This window comes from Excalfactoria chinensis, chromosome 4 (assembly GCF_039878825.1).
Source record: "Excalfactoria chinensis isolate bCotChi1 chromosome 4, bCotChi1.hap2, whole genome shotgun sequence".
NCBI lineage: Eukaryota > Metazoa > Chordata > Aves > Galliformes > Phasianidae > Excalfactoria > Excalfactoria chinensis.
The window spans coordinates 2,024,800-2,047,085 of NC_092828.1; the positions used below are offsets into that span (position 1 = coordinate 2,024,800).

General features: G+C 40.7%; 1 protein-coding gene and 1 non-coding gene across 2 annotated transcripts in view; one reads left to right on the forward strand and one right to left on the reverse strand.

Moving 5' to 3' along the window:
• Window positions 1-22,286, forward strand: part of DNAAF9 (dynein axonemal assembly factor 9) — a 63,947-nt gene that overhangs the window by 18,092 nt on the left and 23,569 nt on the right. Inside the window, exons 7-22 of the mRNA XM_072335895.1 lie at window positions 358-435; window positions 2,170-2,268; window positions 2,870-2,925; window positions 3,913-4,048; window positions 5,814-5,895; window positions 6,656-6,692; window positions 8,909-8,996; window positions 9,394-9,470; window positions 9,700-9,744; window positions 10,219-10,264; window positions 10,587-10,698; window positions 11,961-12,031; window positions 12,771-12,821; window positions 13,630-13,717; window positions 16,605-16,708; window positions 19,822-19,968. Of these exons, the coding sequence (XP_072191996.1) occupies window positions 358-435; window positions 2,170-2,268; window positions 2,870-2,925; window positions 3,913-4,048; window positions 5,814-5,895; window positions 6,656-6,692; window positions 8,909-8,996; window positions 9,394-9,470; window positions 9,700-9,744; window positions 10,219-10,264; window positions 10,587-10,698; window positions 11,961-12,031; window positions 12,771-12,821; window positions 13,630-13,717; window positions 16,605-16,708; window positions 19,822-19,968 (1,317 nt within the window). The remainder of the gene's footprint in view (window positions 1-357; window positions 436-2,169; window positions 2,269-2,869; window positions 2,926-3,912; window positions 4,049-5,813; window positions 5,896-6,655; window positions 6,693-8,908; window positions 8,997-9,393; window positions 9,471-9,699; window positions 9,745-10,218; window positions 10,265-10,586; window positions 10,699-11,960; window positions 12,032-12,770; window positions 12,822-13,629; window positions 13,718-16,604; window positions 16,709-19,821; window positions 19,969-22,286) is intronic.
• Window positions 16,212-16,294, reverse strand: TRNAL-CAG (transfer RNA leucine (anticodon CAG)). Its single transcript has one exon. It is a non-coding gene; the product is annotated as a tRNA-Leu (tRNA).

Consider the following 22,286-nt stretch of genomic DNA (forward strand, 5'->3'; position numbering starts at 1 on the left):
GTATAGCACTTGGGATCTGCAGAAAACTGACTTTTCCACGCTGGTTGCACCAGCTGCCGTTATTCCTAACTGTTTAACTGAGTTTTCAAAGGAGTTTTGTTTGAAAGATGCACGCAAAACGTTGCGCGTATTGAAGCTGATGAGCGTTCAGAATATTTGCATCCTTCCCAGTCCATTCCTTTGTAACCAACAGTGGAAAAGTACTTCTAAATGCAGAGTTAAGGAGGACTGTGACTGGGCAGTTGCTGCAGATCTGTTTTCAATGCAACGCAGATCTGTTTTCAATGCAACTCAGATCTGTACGCGGGACATTCCTCATGACATTCTTCACAGAATTACATTTAAAATATTTTTCAGTTAATGGATGTCAGCGTTGATTTGTGGAAAACATACAGCAAGATGGATCCTGTTTCCTTGGAGGATTTGATCTTTGAGGTAACACTGCAAATAGCTGCAGGGTCTGCAGAATTTGAACATAGCTAGCTTATAACTCTTAAAATGATAGAATCATAGAATGGCCTGAGTTGCAAAGGACCACAGTGATGATCTGGTTTCAACCCCCTGCTATGTGCAGGGCCACCAACCAGCAGCCCAGGCTGCCCAGAGTCACATCCAGCCTGGCCTTGAATGCCTGCAGGGATGGGGCATCCACAGCCTCCTTGGGCAACCTGTTCCAGTGTGTCACCACCCTCTGGGTGAAAAACTTCCTCCTAATGTCCAACCTAAACCTCCCGTCTCAGTTTAAAACCATTCCCCATTGTCCTACCACTGTCTGCCCTCATAAACAGTCATTTTCCCTCCTGTTTATGCACTCCCTTCGAGTACTGGAAGGCCACAATGAGATCTCCCCAGTCCTTCTCCAAGCTAAACAAGTCCAGTTCTCTCAACCTTTCTTCATAGGAAAATGCCTGAGAGTCTTATATAAAAAAAAGGCCCTAAATGGAATTATTCAGGTCATGGGACTGCGTACGAAGTACTGAGGGTTGTATGTTTGCGTGCATTAATCCTCCCTTTGTGGTAAGGGGAAAAACTGCCATACATGCAGCCATTCTTACAGGAAAAAACACTTCCATGATTGCTTCATAATTGCTTTAAGCAGATAACAGTGACACACAGTGGCTACCCTGGGAGCTCTGAGGAATACAAACACACACTGTAAAGTGATTTCTCAATTGAATGAAGCGGGCAGATCTCAGTGCTAGAAAACGGAGCCATGAATATCGTTTGTCTTCATGAGTTCTCATGTTGAACTTCCTGCATTCTCTGAACTATCATAGAACAGATTGGCCTGGGTTGAAAAGGACCACAATGGTCATTTGGTTTCAACCCCCTGCTATGTGCAGGGTTGCCAACCAGCAGCCCAGAGCCACATCCAGCCTGGCCTTGAATGCCTGCAGGGATGGGGCATCCACAGCCTCCTTGGGCAACCTGTTCCAGTGTGTCACCACCCTCTGGGTGAAAAACATCTTCCTAATATCCAACCTAAACCTCTCCGTCTGAGTTTAAAATACCTCTTGCACACGTTCAGGTGTTCAAAATAGGATGTCATTTCAGCTAGGGCTTGTTGCACAGCAACTTATGGCAATCTCATCTGTAAATGTAGCTCAGGTTTTCAGGAATTAAAGTTGCTTATTTATTCTTAAGTTTCTAGCCTGGCAGTAATGTAAGCTTTTACTATATTGCAATTTAGGCAATAAATATTCTCTATTAATAAATATCAGTAATTGTCACCTATTTGGAAGTGAGATAAACATCTGGGACCGTTTTCTTGGACATGTGTCTATTCTGAAGCAGGGTTACTTACCCTTTTGTTTTCTTTTAAATCTTCAACCCAAAAATTATTAAATTGACTTGAAACTTTCTCCAAAACATTGAAATTAATGAACAAACTTTTCATATAATTCTGATTTCATGGAACTTGATGGTTTAAAAAATGCCGGGCTTTCTTAGTAAGGATGAAGTTGAGTGAACTTAATGCATTTCATATACGTTTTTACTTTTTTAGTTAACAGCTAGAGGATATTTATGTTCTGTTGTTCTTCCTGAGTCATTGAACAGACTGTGTTCTGTACTGCATACAGAAATGTAACTCGGGTTCATTGAGTAACATCAGTGCCTCCTTACTCTGGTGTAGCACTCAACAATTAATGTTGAATATTTTTCTTCTAGGATTTAATGACTTTTGAACATCAGTGGACCAACTTTTTTGCCAATTTTGACACTGAAATTCCCTTCATTCTGGAGCTATCAGAGTCTCAGGCAGGGGAGGTATGTCTACTTCAGTTACTCTTTGAAATACTGGTGTCGTTTATACAGAGGTTATAATAAGCATTCTGAATTGTTGCTATATTTTCCCTGCCTACCCCATCTCACCGTTTATGTTTGAGAAATCAAAGGCTATAGTTAAAGTTCACCACCCATCTTATCTATCCATGGCACGGGACTGCATGATGTAATTGAGAGTTGAATGCTTACTGATAGTTCAGCTTAGTTGCCTTAGGTCTGCACGACACAGCTCTGTTTGTAGGTGGATCAAATATCATTTCAACGGGAGCTCCTGTATGTGCCCTAACGAGTTGAGGCTTCACATGTTGAGTCTCAGGCGTAACTGGTTATAGCATAGAGGATGGATCAAAATAATGCAGTGCATTTGCTTCTTGTGGTAGTGGCTGCTTTTTTAAGCTTATATAAAACTTAATGGTGGCTGGGTTTGTTTACAGAGAAGGTTGAGGTTACAGAGAAGTTTTTGAAGGTTGAGGAATCTTTTAGAAGAAAATTCAGGTTGGCTCTTGATAATAACGAGGATAAATCACATTCTATTCGTTTGCTTGTTAATCAGAATGATTTTTGTTTTTCTTCTTCTCCGCAGCCTTTCAGAAGTTATTTCAGTCACGGAATGATCTCAAGCCATATAACAGATAACAGGTATTAGTCATCATTCCTTGTGAAATTGTGGTGTCTGGAGTTTCTTGATGGTTATTTTCATATTTCTGATGCCATAAGAATGCTTATAATTGTTCTTATGGCTTGTTCTCATATTACATCTTGTCTTTGCATACGTGCAGAGGCACTTTTACACAGGGTATCTCAAATTTTCATGGGTTTTAATTCTGTAGACGTTACATGGAGAATGTCACTATAAGATCAAGTCTTTCTAATACAGTTGATTTCTTCGTGGTCAGATATCAAAAGAAACTCAAGAATTTGCTGCTCTGGATAGTTGTTTTTGAAAATTGGATCTTCTATTTCTGATATAAACAGCTGAAATATGAAGGTTGAAGAAGTCAGTGTACTATTGTATGACACAACACAAAACCAGCATTTAAAACAAGGCAGTTAAAAACCCAATCTCAGCCTATGTAAGTGGTAGAATTTAGGTCATCTTAGTTCTGTTTTGGCCCAGAATCCTCAGCAGAGAGAGGAGGGAGGTTTCTGTTACTTAGAGCTAAATAAGGGTTGCTTAGCCCCTCAGCGTCTGTGCAGATTCTTCTTTATTTGGAATTCCATGACGTTGAACTAACTCCACTGTTGATTGTTTTCAGAGTTGTGTGTTATTTTGCATTTAAATAATGAAAAGCTTTGCTCTCAACAGCTGAGTCACGGGCCCTAAGCCAGAACTAAAAACAAACTGAGTTTATTGCATTCTACTGTATTTATTTCAGGGTTTTGAGGTATGCTGTTGTGTACAAAATAAATTAGTCTTATTAATTCAAGCCCTTTTTCCATTGGAACTTGGTTTTTTCAGTAGGAAGGTTTGTGACTTTCATCTGTTTAGCTGCATTAAGATTTTTGTCCTGCTCTGAATGGGAGAAATTGAACAGTTTATCCATCACACTTGAAAGCTTTGATTTCATTCGTTGCTTCTAGTTTTCCTCCAGTATCTGGGTAGTAATAGTTTCCTTTTCTCTTCAGCCCCAGCCGGCAGCCTTTCGTTCTGTTTGGTAGCCACTCAACGAAAGAAAACTTGAACTCTGGTAACTTCAATTTTCCATCAGAAGGACACCTTGTTCGAAACACTGGCCTTGGTGGGAGCACAGCTAAACACATGGTGAGGTTTTTCAGTAATTATCCAACACTTTAAAGCAGTGTACGTTGTTTCCTTGGTATATTTCTGTGCTCTTAAAACACTTGTTTTCCATTAGTTAGAGACCAAATCAATTCTGTAAGAAAGGATCTTAATGCGGGAACAGGCTGCCCACAGAGACTGTCAATGCCCCATCCCTGGAGGTGTTCAGGGCTAGGTGGGATGGGGCCGTGGGCAGCCTGATCTGATACTAGGTATGGAGGCTGGTGGTCCTGTCTGTGTTGGGGGGTTGGAGCTTGGTGATCCTTGAGGTCGCTTCCAGCCCATAACATTATGATTTTTAACAATCAGATGCTTTTTTCCTCTTTTTTTCCCATTCAAAATATACTGGCTGTTTAATCATGGACTCCTGAAAGCAGTCCTTTAAACACTGCTTTTTATTTCTTCTAAACTTGTGGTGCTGTAAATGTGTGGGTGAGGGAGAGGAAGTTATAGTTGTGACACTCATCCTAGATGTAAAATCTTTGTCATAGTGGCATATACTGTAGTTAACTCTGATACATAGAGTTCAATTGAATTTCAATTATTTAGCTGTTTTGGGCTTCTTTTTTTATGATGGCTTCATAAGTACACGAGTATATATATGTATATCCAAATTCCAGTGTATGTTTCAGGATCCAAACACTTCATAACTTCGAAAAAATCTTTCTGGTGTTCAACAAATGTTAAGATTAAGCTGTAAGATTAACTTGTTTCCATTTTCAAGTAAAAGCTTAGTTATAAAACATATCATGAGGTCGATGGCTTGTTGCACTACTGCGCAGGGGACGTAACTGGGGAAGCGGCCCCAGGGAATTCAGATCCTTTGCCTGGCTGGGCTGGGTGCATCAAGAAGGTAACTCACAGCGAAGGAGGAGAGGTAGAGTGCAGCTTGCGTTGTGTAGTTCTCCCTGCTGGCTCATCTCTGTGCCTCTGGGAGTGTCCGTCAGTTGTGCGAGTCCAGAGTTTGTGCTGTTGAAGAGGTGGATGTGGTTGAGTACAGGTCACGTGGAGTGAACGTATGATTGAGGGATTGATGTTATGATCTTATCATGACATTTCACACACAGCTGCCTGATGGATGGATGGATATGAGTACTCTTGACACTTCACACGTGTCAGAGGCCTGAGAAAGAGTTGTGTTAGCATTCCAGTGAAATCTCATTCACCATTTGCTACCGTGACTTTATTTCTTTGAAGACACCTCCAATTTTGTTTTTTTTTTTTTCCTCCCCATGTGAATGTTCCAGTTGAGTCCATGTGTGATCTTTCATAATGCAAGTACAATTTTTTTATGATGCAGTACCTGCTCCATCTCTTGTATCGCAATTCTGATGTTGTTCTTAAAAAAGATGGTTTATTTACAGGTACAGGTGAAACTGTTTTAATAGGGTGTCATGAAAATAGTAAATAAGGCCAAGTGCAAGCATAGTTATCGGAACCTGACACACTTCCCTTTTCATGAGAAGAGCAGTTGGCATAGGAAGTTGAAAACGCATTCTTAACACTTAATGGAAGTCAGAGCTCATCTCCTTTCCAAAGCCTTTGAATCGTTCAGGTCAAGTCAAAAATGAAATATACCTTTGAAAACGTAAGTAGCCCTCTTTAAACCAGTGAAGTCTGTGTTGTATGCTTCCCGTAGTATATCAGTTGTTAGAATACTTAAGGGGAACTTAGTGTATTGTTAAGTATTACACCAATTCTTTATTTCACTGAAGTCTTTCTGTGTTTCATTAATACTGACCACTAGGTAGTGCAGTGTGTATCTCCAAAGGGACCTCTGGCATGTTCAAGGACCTATTTTTTTGGAACCACTCACATTCCTTTCCTGGGTAAGTGTGTTAAGCATACCAACTGATATTCTAAGGCAGTACTTCCCTTTGATTATTTAAGACTTCCAGTTACTAAAAGTTGGCTTTGATTCCTTTATAAATGATAGGCCACGTAGCCTTTGTTCAGTGGTTAACTATGTAGGTTTTTCAAAGAGGGTAAAAGTGGAGGGACAAAGCAAGGATCTTTGGAGGAACAGGAAATTCTTTGAGTCATTTTCTCTCATCTTTCTATGATCGAATACACTGTTGTAATATTAATCTTCCCTAATAAAAACAAGCCAAACAAAAAGAATTTAAAATTGGCTTAGAGTCTATGGAGGGATCTTTAGGTAAATTCAGTCTCCTTAGTGTCAGTATACCTCTGCAAATTGTATCCAGCTCAGAAAGTGTTAGAAGAGGTGGTGGTCAGAGACACTAAAGACCGAAAGAACTGTAGCACGTATCTGTGCTAGTCATGCTTTTTTCTGGGCATGCAGTAATAGCACCTTTAGGAGACAGGACACAGCATGAGAGTCATCTTTGTTCTGACCCAGCGGAGCTGTGCTGAGGGTGCAGGTCTTAATTCTTGCCATTGTATGTACAGGCTCTACTGACATGAGTTCATCTGTGCTTTGATCTTTGAATCTACAAACAAGTTGAAATTACATAAAGCATTGGATAATTACACAAAAAATATACAGCAGAACTGCATGTGTCCAAGAGGTTTTGTGTAAAAGCCTTCCAAAAGTGCTCAGAATAAACTTCTATTTTTTCTTTACAGGAAATGACAACGAGGTGCACAAGAAACCTGAACAAGTGTAAGCTGCCAACTTTATTCTGTAACTGTTTGCTCTTTCAGTTTTGTTGCAGTAGGTCACACCCCTTTTAGTCAGCAGTGGCTGCTGGCATTTTCAGAGCTACGTTTTTATTTAGAAGAGCATGAGTGTGAGAAGGTTGCAAAGGATGCTACTGAGCAAGACAGGAATTGTTACGTGGTGTGACATCCCATCAGCTCTGCAGTGAAACGTGAAAGACAGTATTAGCAAACTTCACTTCATTTGAATTACTTCAAAATGCACCATAAACTGAGGGTGAAAGTACCTGTAACTGGGAGTGTAGGTCTCATAGAAGTAATTCTTAAGCTAGTTTCATCAAGCTGAGGTTTTGTATTTCTTAGTGAAAATTCCAACATGGAGTGCCTCTAGATGGCAACTGTCCCCTCACCAGTGTTACACAGAGGGGAAGGATTCCCTCGCTTGACTTTGGCTAATGTCACCCAGAATGCTGTTAGTGTTTTTAGTAGCAAGGATAGAATGCTGGCTTATCTTCAACTTGGTGCCCACCAGAACCCCCAGGTCCTTTCCTGTTGGGCTGCTTCCCAGCTGGGTGCCTCCAGCACATGCTAGTGCCTGGAAGCTGTTCTTCCTCAGTGGCAGGGCTCTGCATTTCTCCCTCTTGAACTTCTTTGAGGTTCCTTTCAGCGCATTCCTACAGCCTGTCAGGGTCGCTCTGGATGGCAGCACCACCCCTTGGCATGTCAGCCAATCCTTCTCGTTTTGTGTCCTTTACAAACATGTTGAGTAGAAAGTAAAGTAAACTTCTGCTTTTCTATATTTGTATATATATATTTTGTAAGCTACAAAGCTTTCAGAGACTTTGACCTTTAGAAGATAACGTGATTTATCCACACTGCTTTTCTTCCATAGAAGATAGTAGATAATCTACTTTGGGACTGCTGACAATCTTAACAAAAAAGGTCTTGCTGTAGAAACTTCTTCCTTACTGGTTAGGATATTTTCAGGAACCTCATTTTAGCAAGAAAGAAAAGGTGTGTTGGAGGGAGCCAGCACATCTTTTTGCCTTTAGTATTACCATTTTAAAATGGGCAGAAGATTAGTTTGAATCGCAGCCCCTCGTGAGATGATTTCTTGGAACTGTTCTGAGGGATGAGGTTAGAAGAACAGTACCTCTAATAGGGGTTATTTGGATTGATCAGTGTCTGTCTGGGCAAGTTTTGGTGCATTTTGAGGTTTCTTCATATTGGGCCATGCTTGGGAGCTTCAGATGCTTTTTTTCCCATCCTTCAGAAATGCTTTGCATAGGCTTAAGTGCTGTATTGTTTTCTTCCTTTTCCCCCCTCCATCATTCCCTCATAATGTAGCAGTTGCAGAAGAGTACAGGTTAGCAGAAGTAGGGATGTGTTGTTGACCTCTTCATCTTTCTTTTCCAACTTGGTTCCAAGACAAAAAGCCAATGCTCTTCCAGCTTAGCTGCAAGTCAAGGGGCCAATGGTTCTTAGTTGGGTTCACATAATCTTTGTTTACTTCAGTGTAGTATTTGCTCCAAAGAGAACTGGCCTAAGTCTGATATGGATGTTCTCTAAAGGCAGTGACTGGCTCATTGTAGATTTATCTGTTGCTTGACATTCTCTAGAAGGAGACAGTTTCCAAAGTTGATTCCATGTGTTTACCAGTCTAGTTTTTGCAGAACATGGGGCTACCATTCTATTTTGTTTGAATATTTATGGTGTGATCTTCAACACAATCCCGGTGGAAGTCAAGAATAAGATGTCTTTTTTCCTTGACTGATGAGAGCAGGGCTACTTTTTTGCCAAGGGTTTCTCATCAAGTTGTGTGAGTTGGAAGGGACCTCTAGAAGTCAGCTGGTCCAAGTCCCTTGCAGTGAACAGGGCCACCTACAGCTCCATCAGGTGTTCAGAGCCCTGTCCAGCCTGACCCTGGCTGTCTCCAGGGATGGGATGTCTACCACCTCTCTAGACAACCTTTGACAGTGTCACTGTCCTTTTAGGAAGGAACTTTTTCTTTATATCCAGTCAGAATCTCCCCTTTTCTTGTTTGAAAGTGTTTCCCCATGTCCTGTCACAACAGACCCTGCTAAAGAGTCTGCCCCCTCCTTTTTTACAGCCCCCCTGTACTGAAAGACTGCTAACACTATATAAAGATGTTCCTTTTGAACAGTGGAAGAAACCAAATTCTATCCATCTAGTAAATGCTGTGTTTGTATTTCTCTTCAGTATGCTGTTGTCGCAAATATATACTGCTGTTGTAGAGGCTGTGCTTGCTGGCATTGAGTGCTATGCTAAAACTTCCACTGAATCCAAGGTAAATGAAGCACTGATTCTGTACGTTGTCATTGTTGATTTGGATTACTTGCAATGTAAGATTACATGCAAACACCCCCCCCCATCCCCAAAATACTTCACGAAACATTTCAATCAGCTGCATAATAACATAATTAAGGTTAATACTGTGGCTTCCAACCAGCCTTTCTGTTAGAGAAACGTCAGAGTATCTTACTATTTTACAGTTGTTTTTCATCTTTCATGAGTTTTCCTTATTTTATAGTGAGAAAAATTAGAGTTGTGAACAAATTTCTCTGGGTGCTTCTGTGTATTATTGCTTGCTGTGTGGTCTCTGTGTATCTTATAGGTGCTCTTGCAGTTGCTGGAATGTTGGAGCACAGGAAAAGGTGTTTTATTCCCAATTTCCTTTTTTTCAGGCCAAGGAGGCAGCAGAGCAGATGCTGATGTCTGTGTTGGACAGCCTGCATTTAACACAAATGAAAGCTGCACTGCGGTAAGGATTTTCAAGTACTTGTTGATCTACAAATCATGCGAGTGTGCTAGCTTCTTTGGGGAAGGGGGAGATAGACAAAATGTTAATTAAATTTGCATAATTGGTGAATTCTGAGACTTCATAATGTGTTCAAAACCTTTTACAATCACGATAAGTACTTTGTTTTTCCTTTCCTGTTTATTCAGTCACTCCAACAATTATTAATCTGTTACTGCTTTTTGTTCTACAGCTCCAAAGTTGCTTTTCAAATTCAGGCTGTGAATAATCACGGAAGGTTTGTATCATTTCTTGTTATTAATGAGTGCCTCAATAGATTAAGTTTGTGGGTTTTGTTTAATCCAATGAGTTCATTGTTCCTTTTTGGAGACTGAAAAACCATTGCAGTTGATTATTTTGTACCAGATGCCCCAATTGCTTTTTTCTCGGAGTCAGTTAAATGCATTTATATCTCCAAACCCATCAAATCTTAGAAACACCTTAAAATAATTAAACAAGTGAGCAGAATATTTTTATTAACTCCATTAATCAGTAGAAGCAGCACGAGCACATCATGAGTTTCCATTTAAAACAGTGCTTTTAACTTGTTTAACCTTACAAGGTTGTGCTTTTTGATCCTCGTATTGTCTAATTAACCAAAATGGCCTACACAAATAAGAGCATATGTTAAGATGAAACAGCTTTTCTGTCTGTTATAAAGTCACTCAAAATGATCAGTCATTAAATGTTTAATTATCCTTTTTTCTTCTAGAGTTACTCCATTAAATAATGAGGATAGCCTGAGTTTGATTAAAACAGTAAGTAAGCTGTTTAATATCTGCCTTATACATTTCTATTAGAGAACAGAGCTTGAATGGCTCTTCTGGGTGGAAGTAACATTAAGGGGAGAGATAATTTCAGATGCTGAACCTGAGATAAGATGGACTTTGAATATGAAGTCTGATGGTGGAATTTGGATTAAAATGTTAACGTATAGTTAAAATCTCTGTCTTTCCACTTAAAAAATAGAAGCGTTGTGTTGAAGGAAGTAAAAAAAATGCACAGGATCTGCTGCTTCCCTTGAAATACTTCAAATTCTGCTTTCTCTTCCTTTCCTGTCCAACTGTTTGATTGCTACAGGCATCTATGATGGTGTTTGACATTCCAGACTTGCTCACAGGAAGAGGGTGCTTGGGATCTGTTGTCTTTTCAGAGTCATTCCTAACATCACAGATACACGTAAAAGAGAAAGGTAACTAGTTTGAATTCTAATGCTGACGTTGTCATACTCTGAACTTTCTTGCTGAAGAATAGCAGAATGGCTTCTGATGGATGTTAATTAAAAGATCTTTATATCTTATCTTTTGTCAAGACAGTTGCTCTGAGCTCACTGAAAGGTCTTTGGTTTTGTAGCTGCCTTGTCCTATGATAGGGCTGGGGTGTCAGAATCCAAGTGTAGTAACCTTCCCGAATTCCCTTCAGTCTTAGTGAATGTTTCTTGTTGTGGCTCACTTTTATCACTCGGTTACACTCTTATACGTTATGCTTTAATATCACTTGCTTTTTGCTGGGAGGCTAAAATGAAACAAAATGATATAATCATAGAATGGCCTGGGTTGAAAGGACCACAAGGATCATTTGGTTTCAACCCCCTGCTATGTGCAGGGCTGCCAACCAGCAGACCAGGCTGCCCAGAGCCACATCCAGCCTGGCCTTGAATGCCTGCAGGGATGGGGCATCCACAGCCTCCTTGGGCAACCTATTCCAGTGCGTCACCACCCTCTGGGTGAAAATCTGCCTTCTAATATCTAAGCTAAACCTCCCTCTGTCTCAGTTTAAAACCATCCCCAACTTGTCCTATCACTGTCCACCCTCGTAAACAGTCATACTCCCTCACTTGGTTTTGAAATAATCTTGATTTAAAATACAGAGCATTGAGTGTTAGCTTTACCAAGTGTGTGTTTCTCAGACTGTTTACCCATGTCAGAGAAGCATAGTTATTAAGATAGTCTGGATAACATCTGTGAATTCTTGTATGCAGATATGCTGTGAGGTTTTTAACTGTGTGAGGTAGGACGCCTTTGGTAGGAAAGAGAGCAGAGGTGGAAGCATATCATGTTGAAAAACTACTATTATGAATATATTGGTTAGAACTGTGTAGTCCATCTTCAATAAGAATTATTTGACTGCAGTTTGGGATGGATTGCAGGCAGGAATTGGGAGGGAAACTCTGTATCTTAGGCCATACTGGGAGCTAGAAAGGGGTAGCAAATAGCCAAAAAGCTAGCTGTGGTAAGAGGTACACCAGGGTTCCTTTTGGTATCGTATAGTGGCTCTGGTTGTGTTACTACACAGGAAGACTGGGAGCTGCTCCACTGGGAAAACCTCATTTACAAAATGAGTCATAATGAGGAAACTTGCATTTTTACAGAGGAATTTCCAGTCGTTAACATTAAACAGTCTGAAGTATATGGACGGTGTATACTACTTTGCTTTCCATTTACTTCCCTGCAGATGGCAGTATTAATTCAGAAACCAGCCACATAATACTGACCGCAGCTATCCCGCGATACGCATCTTGGCTGGTCAGTATGCAAAAACTTGTTCCTATTTTTGTCTGTAAATACAAATTGACAACTGCAAAGTCGTTTTAAACATATGGATATATGGAGGGGAATGTATAGAACCCATGCATTGACACAGAATGACGCTTTGGTTTTTATGTTTGGATAAGGAGTGTGTAACTTCTAAGTGGAAACAGAATCATAGACTCATAGGATGCTGTTTCCATTCATTACAAGTTTAAATCCTTTTCACCACTGCTTCAATTCTGAGCTGTGCGGAGGCAAAAAGGTGTAACTTATGAGAAATGTGCTTATTGTGGGGGCACTTAAGGTCAATTCAGTGTCTGCCTCAACCTGAAGGTCTGCTTCTCGGCCTCTACTGCAGGAACTGCTAGAGAGATATTTCCTCTGGCATTATGAATGTTCAGAAGATGGATGACACCGTGCCAGTTGGCAATCCCTACTTCTGAACCACTTTAATAATAGTGTGTTTAAAAAGACTGAATAGGATGTACTTTTGTGTGCCTATGCAACACAATTTTAGCCCGCGTGGAAGAATTTAATGGGGAATATCCCCTTGAATAAAAACTACTTCAGTCCTGTGGTATTTAAAAGCACAGGGCTGTCTTTGAAGCAGTTTGGTCTCTGGACTTTTAACTGTGGTTCAGAGAAAAACAAGAACCTTCTTGAATTCTTTGCATTTGAAATTAACCCGACTTTATCTACTCACTGTGCAAATGGGAATGTTTTCTGGCTACAGGTCGAAGATAGCGATGTGAAACTGTCTGAAAAGGCGCAGCTAATATTGAAGGTAAAATTAAACACTTCAGTTAAATTAATGAGATTACTTTTCTCAAGAACTAATGTTCTAGAAACTTTGACTGCTAGTGAAGTTGGCATCAAGCATGCAGCTTCTTCTTCTTCTATGTCAGAGCTGTCTGTTCTATCTTTTGCTTTTCAAACCCTGACCTACAGGAGAAGTAAATATATCATATGTACAGGTTGGTGGTTTGCTTTCATTGAAGGGATGACAAAACCCAAGAGCACAAAGATTTAGTAAGGCTGAGATTGCATGGGAGTCTCCCTAAGCATTACCCATGGGCTTCTTGTGTTCCAAAAAAAGAATGACGACAAAACCAAACCTCAGTGTCGTTCTACATGCAACTTTCTTGTAACTTAATTAGGATGCTACAATGTCTAAAGGAAAACACTTCAAGCAGTATGAAAAATAAAAGAATTTGGGATCTGGGAACGTCTTAAACCACACAAGTTTCGCATTTCTGGTTTAATTTGCGGCTTCCAAGAATCTTCATTACAAATAGATTTATTTTCCTGTAGCGTATACTTTAAGTTCAGTAGATTGACAATCTAAAAACAAAAAGCCGTGCCTTGTGGTTGTGACAATAACTTGCAAGTTAATAGCTATTGGCAAAACCAAATGGCCCCGGGAGGTGCTTTTAGAAATTATGCTCTTGACATACTGTGTCTTTCACTGCTCTTGCAAAGTTCTGACAGCTGCTGTTTAAAAGTTCTTGCAGTAAAACCATAAGAAAATATTTCAATCTGAATTCTACTCCGTGGTGCGGTTTGTGATATTACTGTTTGTTTTTCCTGTTTAGGAAGACAAATCTTTTCTGGGCACTTTACTTACTGGAGATGATGGAGCTTATATTTATTCTAGCAACCCACAGGCCATGCCTGCAGAAGGTGAGTGTGATTTTTAGTTGCCTGCAGCACCAGCCCACTTTTTGGTGTGTTTTTTAAGTACAAGAGATGCAGACGTGTTGGGATTCACACATCTGGTGTCTGTTTGTAGCATAGAAGCATAGAATAGATTGGCTTGGAAGGGACCCCAAGAATCATGAAGGTCCAAATTCCCCACCACGACCAAGATCCACATTTAATACTAGACCAGGTTCCTCAGGGCCCCATCCAACCTGGGCTTGAACACAGTGTGCCTTTTCCTTTAAGAAGCAGAAATATCCCAATGATATGACTAAAGACAACTCTGAAGAACTGGATTTGCCCTCACTTTACATTCACTGCATTAATATCCCTGGCTTTGCTCTCAGAAAACTCAAGAGTAGAATAAATGTTTTGATTTGTGAGTATATTAGGGCATAACGCTCCTATGTTCCTCTGTCCAGAGAAGGTACTGCTGTCACAGTGTGGATGTACAGCAGTTGTAACAGTGACTACTACTTGAAATCCACAGTGCTTAGTATAAGCTGACAGTCTTTGGGAGAAAATAGCTACAAAAATGAAAGCGAGAAAAGCTACAGAAGGTGAGTGCTGAGGATAAATGACACACGAGGCAATTAAACAGCAGCTTTCACATGACAGGGTTGATTTTTCACTCTAAGCATTTTAAGGGGAAGGTTAATGCAGAATAACATACTTTGCAATTTTGCAGCCCACTGCTGGCTGTGCAGTCTCACTCAGTAAAATCCGAAGGCTGAATAGTGTATTTTTCCTTCTTGCTTTGTGAGTGCTGTCTGCCCCACTCGAGCTGTGGACTTTTACCCCTTTTTTTGGTACATTTAACTGAAATGTTTCCATAACTCTTGGGGTGGAGGGTTATAAGTAGGTGATAGAAAGACCGTTGTGTAACACTTCAACAAGCGAGATATTTCCTTAGGTGTCAAGTGAAAATCAACTCGATGCCATTCCCTTTCATGTGCAGTGCAGTTTGCTCTGCTCCTCTTGGAGCCCTGCTGGGGTTGCAGCCATAAAGATAGGAAAGGTTAGGTGGAAAAAGGTGCTGACACGGTCACACATCTCTCTACCAATTGTGCCTTGCTATAATAAGCTTTACATCACGATGCAAAGTCATGTTAAAAAAAAAAGAAAAGCAGGCTGTTAACCCTTTTCTTTGTCATGTTAATACATCCATGCTGTGTTTTTGCACGGTGAGTCAATCACTGTTGCCAATTAAGCTGTCGCTTCTGTGATTGATGACTCATGAAAAATACATAGGTAGCACATCAAGTTGTTCCTTTGACTGCCTTTAGTGTTAGAAGAGGCCCTATTAGTTTGGATTAATTTCTGTTCTTCTTGGCTTCCTTTCCTAAAAAAGGAAAACGCTTCTATGAAAGATCTAAATCTGGTTTCTCTGCCTGTTATCCTCACTGACACAGTCTGTGATGTTCAATGAGATCTGATTAAAAAATCACTATCCCAAGCACTGGATTTTGCCTTTCTTCTCCCTCTCCCTATCAGTTTCATTAGATGCAGCTTTCTGGTGTCTTGAACAACGTGGTGGATTTGTTGACACTTGAGCTCTGTCTCCATTTTACTTGCCCTGAACTCAGATCTTGAATTCGTGTTGGTAGTATTGCCCTACTTCTAATAGCAGTGTGTTATATTAGTCATCTTTCCAATGCAGCTTTAGTGTTAAGTGAAAGCTTCACTCTAAAACAGCTGTGTTTATAGCTCACAGACTCTGCTTTTTAGGTGACTGATAGAATCGCTACCTAAACATTGTGACTCGAGTCATATCGAGCTCTTCTCAATGTTATGGCTTAATAATAACAAAAACAACCAAAAAAAAACAGTTTTGAAGAGCTCACTCTGAGTTACCATTTCAAGGGAAAAATAGTCTAATTCTTCATTGTTTCTCCTAACTGCTCTTTGTTAGATTGAGCTGGGTGTGCAGTCGTGTTATCTCGTAGCTGTTCTGCTTAGCTTTGCTTTTTCTTAGAGCATAGCTCTGAATGTTGCTGCTCTATCAAATGAGATAACCTTTCCATTTGGCTGTATCCTGTGCTTCCCTTTATGGGATGCGATCCTGCCTTTAATATGCAATGTAGCACTGGTAGCAGAGTTCCAGTGAGCAACCCCAACTTATTCTTATGGCCTCTTTATGCCAACCAGAAATGAGCTGTTTGCTATATCAATTTCCAGGGCCTTGATGGAGCTGCCTTTTTATCCATGATGCTGTTGAGCCTTGCTGCTGCTTGTCTTTCCAGCTGGTTCTCCCTGCTAGAAATCAGTCTCTAAGACAACATGAAAAAAGGAGATAAATGAGTTTTGTCTCCTTGGCTGTAGCTCGATCAAGTTGCGTGCAGGAAAATTGCTGGTGCAGAAAGTTCTCTCAGAACTCCAGCATAATTATCGTTAGAAAGGGGGTCCTGTAGTCTAACTACTGTTCAAACAGCCACCCAGAGCGGGGTGCTGAGACCCATTGAGGAAAACAACAACTTGTCAGAAGTGGGATTCGAACCCACGCCTCCAGGGGAGACTGCGACCTGAACGCAGCGCCTTAGACCGCTCGGCCATCCTGACTCTGTTGTTGTGAATCTGGGACAGAGATAAAGCATTTATGGCAGCGCGTGCACAGCATGCATTGAGTTTGGAGCGGGTTTAAAGGGGTGCTCTGGGGTGTGTGAAAGAAAGGAGTCTGCAGATAGAAGATTTCCTCATCATGAGGAAGCGAAGGGAAATTTACTGTGGTATATTCCACGTGAAGTACGGGTAAGGTCCTGCAAGAGCAGAGAGTGTTCCTCAGGCAGAAGAGGCATTCTTCACACAATGCTGAAATATTGATATATTATTAAATTACTCTTTTTTCTTTTTCCCTCCATGCAAATTGCAGGCAAATTGTACTTCTTCTCAGACGGCATTCTGTTCTGCGATCCCCACCACGGCAGCATTTCCATTTCAAAGGACCATATCAGTTCCATTACTCTGTACGATGGGGTGAGTGTTTTGTTTGTTCCTTCTATCATAAACTTTTAAATCGAGTTTTAGCCTTAGTTTGAGGGTACTGATGCAAAGTGTTCAACGTCAGTTGTATCTTTATAAGATGCAAATATATCTCCAGGCTGGATGTGGCTCTGGGCAGCCTGTTCTGCTGGTTGCTGACCCTACACATAGCAGGGGGGCTGAAACTTAATGATCACCGTGGTCCTTTTCAACCCAGGCCATTCTATGGTATGTAGTTTTAGCATTGCTTAGCTAAGCCAATTATTGGTCTCCGAAGCTTTAAGGAAGAGAGGATTTTCTATTAGGCTGAGGAGCTCAAGGCGTTGTATCAGAGGGTGAAATGCTGCATTCTGTTCAAAAGATATTTAACCTTCAAGCAAACATTTGTGACAATGTACTCCTTATCTCCAGGGGCCACAAGAGAGTCTGTCTCATGTCGTAGGGCGTCGTGTAACTGACAAGGTGCAGGGAGGGACTGCTCTGTGTTTTCCAGGCTGAGAGATGAGACAGAAGGACGTGCTGCTTGTGACTGTGCACATGCCAAGTGATGGTGCTAAAGGACACGCTGCGAGGCACTTACTTCTGCCATTCCTATGAGCAATTTATATCTCTTTACTTAGTTTGCTAACTTGCTATGCTAACAGTTTGCCTTTCTGGCTTAGTGGAAATCAAGAGTTAGGTTAATGACTACAGCTCAGCTTTTTGCTCTCCTCTTCAAGGCAGACATGCTGCCTTAACTGTTGCTTCTCTCGGATGGAAAAGAGATTATTTGGGTAGGTTATTGTTTCCTAAGCACCCCTCATGTTTCCTTTAGTTTCTGTATTCTTCAGGTGCAGCTTTGCACTTTTGTGTAGTGACCTCCAGAAGGCATTGTGTAGCCTCCATTTCATCGTATAATAGAGGAAAACAGTAAAATACAATAAAAGTGTGTTATTCAAAACAGTGGAGAGACTCTTACCTTAGCTGCCTTGTCTTGTACGTCGTATTGCTTGCCCTGTGGTAGTTTAAGTAGCTATTTTAACACTGACCTTCCTTCTATTGTTTGATTCAAGACACTCACTTTCATAAAACTTGCTATTTATGGGGTCTGGCTATCATTCTTGAACTGATGCCAGATTTTTGTGTAAAGCTAAACCTTGACAAGGGAGCATTTTATTGTTCAACTGACTTGGCGTAATGCAAGGGTGGAGAGCTTAAATGTTGAGAAGTGTCAGGAGAAGAAGGGTAATTGTTAGCATGCTTTTTCTTCAAGTTATTGCGACAACAGTATTGATGGAAAGTAGAGGGTAATTAAACGCCTGGATTAAAGTAAAAGATGCAAAGAGTTGAAGTGATGCAAAGTATGGCCACTTAGCAGCTGTTTCATGATGCCTGTGAGATGCTTCTCTCCCTGACTTGGTAAAGTTTGCATTCCTGCCTCTAATGTGTTGTAAGCTTCTCTGTTGTGGGAGCATGAGCACCTAGCTGCCAACTACACTCCTGGAGTCACTGGGGATCACAGACATGAGGACAGGGCAGATTGCTCACAAAGCTCTACTGTGAAGGTTGAAAGCAGATAACACCCTGTATAATCTTGTGAGAGCCAAACACAATCTCTATTTTCCTGGGATGTGAAGCACTGCTCTTCTCTGTTCTAACATAATACCATCCATCCTAAAGGCTACATAAAATAAAACAAAAATTCCAGCAGGCTACCCTGGTCTCCAAACTTCAAAGTTTAGTTTTCTTTCTTCTGTAGACGTTCAGTGTCTCAGTGAATTTTAGCAAGGCATCCTAATTGTATAAAGCTTAGAGACTAAATGCTTAGTTCGTTTAAGACCAAGTATTGATGCTTGTAAGTACCTGAATCCAGTATTCGTTTTGGTTATTAGTCATGAAGTGAATGAATACTATGGAGTGATACTTAGATTGGGCACTTCACATACAGATTGCAGCGTGTGAGTTTGCCTTTTAGTTGCTCTTCATGAAATCTTCATTACTTTGCAGAATCCAGATCTGGATCTCCGGGCCCATTTTCTCTTAAGAGAAATTATTCTCCTAGAATGCCATTCTATTGTTGTTCAATAACCTTAATGACTTCAGGAGGTGACGTTTATAATTAATCCTCGAGTCAGCAAAGGGTGTAATTAATCCCTAAGTCAACACAGGGTAGAGATCCTGTTTGCAGATGTCACCGAATTGATACCAGTTCTTGTGTAAATGTTCCTCAGTTTGGGCTTTCCTTTAAAATCAGTAAGGAGAGCTCTTCACCCACTTCTCTTGAAAAGGAAGTGGATGTTACTCAGATTCTGAATTATAGAATCGTAAGTTCTTTTGATGAAGACAATTGAGTTGAAGTAGCAACGAGTCTGGAGGAGTTTGTGCCTGTTAAAGCATCTGAATAAATGGGACATTGCCAGTTTGCCAGTGGCACACGTTTCCAATTGCTGGCCCAACAGATGTGCATCTTATGGCAGCATGGCCGCTTTCAGCTCAGAGCCTGGAGAGTGGCATCGAAGTTTGCAACTGCACCATGCCATCTTCTTGCTGTCAGGCTTACATTGCTCTTTTGGAGTGTCTGTGTCAAAGGAGATGGGTGGATATAGAGGTGATCATGAAACGTTTAGATGTTGCACTGAGGGACGTGGCTTAGTGGGGAATATTGGTCATAGATGGGGCAGTTGGACTGGATGCTCTTAGAGGTCTTTTCCAACCTTGGTGATTCTCTGACCCTGTGAGATAAGGTTGGCGCTATTGTAATGATTCAGCAGGCCTAAAATTCTAGCTTTTGGAGGAAGGAATAGATATTAAAACTGAAGTGTTTTGTGTGTGTGTGTTCCTGCAAGCTTTGAACCCTTAAAAACATCCACATGCAATCTCAGTTGCTTTCTTTTAAAGTATATGATATTGCTAATAGCTGCAAGATAGAGACTGAGAAGTTCTGCAAGTGGCTGCAGGTAATTCTAGTGCTCCACACCACTCCTATGGAAGCTGACATGTTAAGAGCTTTATGAGTGTCAGCTGTGACTTTAACTTTTCTTTCTTGGTACGTGCTGTTTAACATTTTAAGCTTTGTTCTGACTTTAATAACTGTTCTTTGTAAATTGTCTTGTTTCTTCCTTTTCTAGGATTCGACTGGCGTTGTTGCTGCTCTCTTTGTAGACTTCAAAAGCTCCTTGCTTGCTCATCTACCAATTGAATTCCATACCCGAGACAACTTTTTGATGATTGCACTTTTTCCCAAAACCAAGATTTATAAAGCTTTTTATTCACAGGTAAAGTAAATAAAAATTGGAAGCTTTCCTCCTCCCCCCTCCCTTCCCCACACAAAGCAATTATCCTTCATGTTTGCTAGGCAAGAATTGAATGTGTTAACATCTGTCTTGAGTAATTACCTTTACAAAGAAAAAGGGATTTGTTTCTCACATTAGAAAAGCTGCTAAAGCTTGTCATCAAGTAGATGCAGAAAAGGTATGGGCTCCTTCTTCAGTTGTTTTTCACAAGCAAAAGCTTTTCTTTTATCTTCATGCTCATCACAGTCTGGGAGAGAAGGTGGTTAATACTGATGGAGCAACAGGTTAGAAAATAGATTGAAAGCTTCTGTGAAGATGGATGGGATTGATGGAGGGCATTGAAAAGGGGCTGTGATTTTTGAAACTGCTTGTTGTCTTTCATAATAAAACCCAGGTGTAGCAGCCTGCAAATATTGGAGGGGCTTTTGCACAGATCTTGTTCATTAGTGGCAGATAACAAGGGGAGGTAACCACAGACTGCAGCTTTGAAGGTGCAAACTGAATATTAGGAGGGTGGTCTTCAGCAAAGAGCGCTGCAGCAACCCTGAAAGCAAATCTCCATCTTTTGAAGGCTTTGAAAACTTGGTTGGGCAAATCTGTAGCTAAAGCTGGTCTGTCCTGCTTTCATCAGAAGGTTGATCTGGAGACTTCCAGAGGCATCACTTCCAACCAAGAACCTGGGTTTCCTGCAAGAGCTTTGGCAACTCCCTTTGTAGAGTTGAGATGGCTTCCAACTGGCTTGCCTTGTAGTCCTTCCCAAGAGCTGATTGCTCCTGGTCTTAGGAATTTGCATGTGTGAGAAACTTCAATGTATATGTCCATTTCTAGTGACTCTGTGCTTGTTAGGGTTTAGTGGTCACCATGTGCTTTCATTTTGTCTTCTGAAGTTGCTGATTGCTCTAAGGCTTGTTTTCTAGTAGTTGCATTTTAAATGTAGCACTAGTGTGTAATTGGCTACAGCAATTGCATGTAGTGGCAGAGGTTCTATTGTGTTTTTTGTGGTTAGACACATTTGGATCGTGATCCTTAGGGAAGTTTTGTTAAAGTCTTTAAGTATCCCATATGGCATTGTACTGTTTTCTGAGTAAATTGGCCTCATGCATTCGAATGCAGAGGCTTTTAATAAACAAAACTTTATAACAATAGTACTTTTGAGGAAGTGAGTGTGGAGATTTTAGGACTTCACAAGGCAATCATAAGCCTGGACTGGAAAAGACCACCTAGATCAATGTGTACAGTCCCCACTGGTAGCACTAATGACTCCATAAAATTTCTCCTCCTTTTATCTTAAGTGTTTAGATTTTTCCCACTGTTCCACTATGAGTGGTTGGGAATGTTTTGTTTGGTTTTGAATTTCTAACTGATTTTATTAGGTCTACTTTTAAACCTGTTATTATTTAGTTTTCCCAGTAGGAATGCTTGAGCTATTCAGAGATTTCAGACCTATTCTTTCTGGTTTATTTGGCCTGATGAAATAAAACCAGATCCTTTTTAGTCTGCTGTTATAAAAATGTTCTCCTTTCCTCTAATCATTGTAATAGTTCTCTTTTGATTTGTTTTTTTGGCTGTAGTCATCCAAACTGTGTGCAATATTGTAGAGAAGGGTATTTGTATCTTGTACAGACAGAGTAACAGCACTCTTCAGTAGTTCAGAGTTGCCTATAGTTTGACTTTGCACTATTACTTCATTGGAACTGGCTGTTCAAGGAGGCTGTGGATGCCCCATCCCTGCAGGCATTCAAGGCCAGGCTGGATGTGGCTCTGGGCAGACTGGTCTCGTGGTTGGCGACCCTGCACATAGCAGGGGGGTTGAAACCAGACGATCATTGTGGTCCTTTTCAATCCAGGCCATTCCATAATCCGTTCTATGATTCTGTGATACTATCTGGAGTTAACAGATTACAGTCCTTGTTTTTTTTCTGAGAAACACCTTTTGGGTTTCCCTTCTGCTGGGACATGGTTAGTGGGCATGGTGGTGATGGGTTGGTGATTAGACTTGGTGATCATGGTGGTCTTTTCCAACTGGAATGATTCAGTTGTTCCACTGATAACCATTAATACTCCAGCTGATTCTAGAAGTGCTTGTGTCTTCATTCTTGCTTTCTTTCTTACCTGCCTTGTACTTTTATCTTGTTTATTCCACTGTTATTATACATTAGATAGTTGTCTTCAATGTGAAGCATTGCAGCGCTCCATGATGGCAGTCCACTTTAGTTTCCCCACAGTCCTATTGATTCACTTCAGTTCATCTCAGATTCATTGCAGATGGTGTCATGGAACTTTCTCTAAGCAACCAAGTC